Source organism: Lottia gigantea (assembly GCF_000327385.1).
Source record: "Lottia gigantea unplaced genomic scaffold LOTGIsca_109, whole genome shotgun sequence".
NCBI lineage: Eukaryota > Metazoa > Mollusca > Gastropoda > Lottiidae > Lottia > Lottia gigantea.
In genome coordinates, this window is record NW_008706978.1 from 299946 (window position 1) to 302850 (window position 2905).

The 2905-nt window shown below is 36.1% G+C and overlaps 1 protein-coding gene across 1 annotated transcript; it reads left to right on the plus strand.

Moving 5' to 3' along the window:
• Positions 1-2010: 2010 nt before the first annotated feature.
• Positions 2011-2445, plus strand: LOTGIDRAFT_171075 (hypothetical protein; the record flags this gene model as incomplete). Its single annotated transcript, XM_009046940.1, has 1 exon — positions 2011-2445. One exon carries the CDS (start codon positions 2011-2013, stop codon positions 2443-2445), a length of 435 nt encoding a protein of 144 aa, XP_009045188.1.
• Between the last annotated feature and the right edge of the window lie 460 nt (positions 2446-2905).

Genomic DNA, 2905 nt, shown 5'->3' on the forward strand with positions numbered 1-2905 from the left:
GCATGCGTTAAAAACGTATCTGACATAATAACAAATTTTTTCAGTGCAAAAACATCGTATGTGACAGTAACCTAAATCTATATGTAGAAAGTATTCAAGAGGGCCAACAGCTTACAGTCTGATTGCCTCTGGTCAACCAAAAGGTGGGTAGTCAATATTTTTTTGTCTTGGCTTATTTTGTTGGCTCAGAGCAAAAATATCGTGACAATTTGGTCAAATATGAGTTGAATGCAGATTGTTACTCGTATAACACTCGGAGAACCTCGCATGCGTTAAAAACGTATCTGACATAATAACAAATTTTTTCAGTGCAAAAACATCGTATGTGACAGATTTTAATCTCAACTCGGCGGCTTATAGTACTGATGATGTCACTGCCATCTAATGACGTCACCTAATGATCTCACTGCCCTCTATTTAGTCAATGATTAATTGTCGGGCATTCCTTCGCTGATATCATGCATCGAAGACGCATTTCAAGGATACCTCTGGAGAAAATGATGGAAGCGATCAATGTTGAGTCAAGATTTAGGTAATAATGTATCTCATTGTCGTAGAATCTCTGTTCCTAGGCCAAACAGTGATCTGCATTGCCCCTCGGCCTCATCTAGGCTACTAGGCTATTAATACCTACCATGATTAATAGCAAATTATATTTACTATTTTGGGTCTGCTCATGATGAATTTTGTATATCAAAATTCACCTTCTTACAGGGCTTTTTACAACCTACCCTACAATGAGGGCTGGGTTCACTAAATTACTCAACCATCAGACAGAGTTTTTCATTTGTTTTGCAGAATCGGATGACGAAGACATCAATGATGATCGCGACTTGGATTTCGAGGAAGACCTTGATAATAGTATAGAATCAGATTCAGATGATGATAATATCCCTGACATAGACATGGGTCAAATCAGAAATTGGTCAGTCTGAGCATGGAATTATGAAATTAAATCTACATTAATATAATCTTTTCAACAAAAAATATACACAATTAGGCTACAAAAAACACAAATCCTGAAGATAAAATTGCTTTTAATCACAAATTTTTTTGAGATTTTGATTACCTACCCAATTTGTTTTTGTTACGGACGGAATTCAGTAATTTATAAAATTTCCAAAGGACAACTTTGTCAACAAATGGCATACAAAATATTAATAATTTTACACTTCTGTATACATCACATAAAAGTTTATTTACTTGACTATTAAAAAGTGCTGAAATATTTTAATTTTGGCCAAAGACTTCACAGACTTTCGCCAAAGTTGTTGTGCTGTCAAATGAGTAAATTTGTGTGACACTCACATAAAACCAAATGACTCTGAAAATAAACTCATTAAATGATTTTCCACTCTTTTTTCTTAAGAAGTATGGTAATCTTAATAAACTAGTAAACAATTTTGTTTTTTAAGTTAATTAAAACAATTTTACTTTGACATTTTGTGTGTGATTTCCGTCCGTAACAATGTAGGCCTATTTTTGATTTGACCCACATTAGGGTACGTGCTGCCTCCCAAGATTTTGCACCTATACCAGGGCAACCCGACGACTACAGTCACAATGCTTTAGATCTTTTACAAGCACAACACAACGGCCAAGATGTTATTGAGGCTCTACCAGCGCAATCAGAGAGAGCAAGGAAACATAAACGTAAAGAAAGTCAGTGGAAGAAAGAGATAAAAAGGCACAAAGTCAACACCGGCTAGATAGATAAACACGGTGATAGTCATGGGAGAAAAGTAATAGAAACCTGCACATGCAAACGGAACTGTACAGACAAAATATCAGAGGAATAAAAATCCATTCGGACTTTTGGAAATTGAACAGTAAGACGAGGAGAAGGGATTTTGTGGTTGCACATGACTATGTGCTGTTTTGCTAAAAAGAGGTGTTTCGCTGAAAATAGTAAGAGACAGTCGACCTACATTGTACATGCTACCTAAGCAGAACACTAAAGTAACTGGGTGCAAAGTGTTCTTTCTTAATACACTGGATATATTTGACTACATGGTTCGGTACAATATAGATTACTCCGAGAGTGGAGTTGTTGTACCAGGTCCTTCTCATGAGCCGGTCAACAAGACCATGCCAGATAAAGTTAATGATGTCGAGGAGTATATCAGATCATTCCCGAAAGTTGACAGTCACTACTGTCGTTCTTCTACGAAACGTGATTATCTCGAACCAACGTTGAACATTAGAATGATGTACAGACTTTATAATGAGTCATGTGGAGATCGTGGAATGGAACCCGTAAAGGAAAATGTTTATCGTAAAATATTCAACGAAAAGTTTAATTTGGGTTTCCATAAACCTAGTAAAGATATGTGTGACTCTTGCGCATTGTATGATAATCTTAAAAAGGCAGACGGTTTAACCAAAGAACATCAAACAGCGCGGGATGCACATCTTGCACGGAAAGTTGAAGCAAGAGAAGCTTAAGCCGAGTGCCAATGAAAAATAGATTTCGGGGAAGGGAGGGTTTGATTCTCCCAAATGTACAGGCCTAGGGTGGAGCAGACACTTTATTTAAAAATTAGGATTAAGGGTCTTGATATTGGGTTTTCTTTTGTTCTTATTCTGATCTGAAATTAAAACAAATAACTCGCCCGATGGGCGAGAAGTATAGTATCTGTTATGTACTGATTGTTTTTAGTTTACTATGAACAATATTATCATTTAAGTTCTTATTTTTTGAATATGCAACTATCATTTTCTGCTTATAGACATGGGGGAATTTCTCTTGAAGGCTCTTATAATATTAATGAATCATATGCAGTCTAAGAAACCTTTATTCTCTCCACTCAGGCTTCGGCAGCTTGAGATTTATAATACCTAGATCTAGATTATTTAGATTGATGACAATGTTTAGAGACGAAAATCATCTGGGTCAAATGCGACA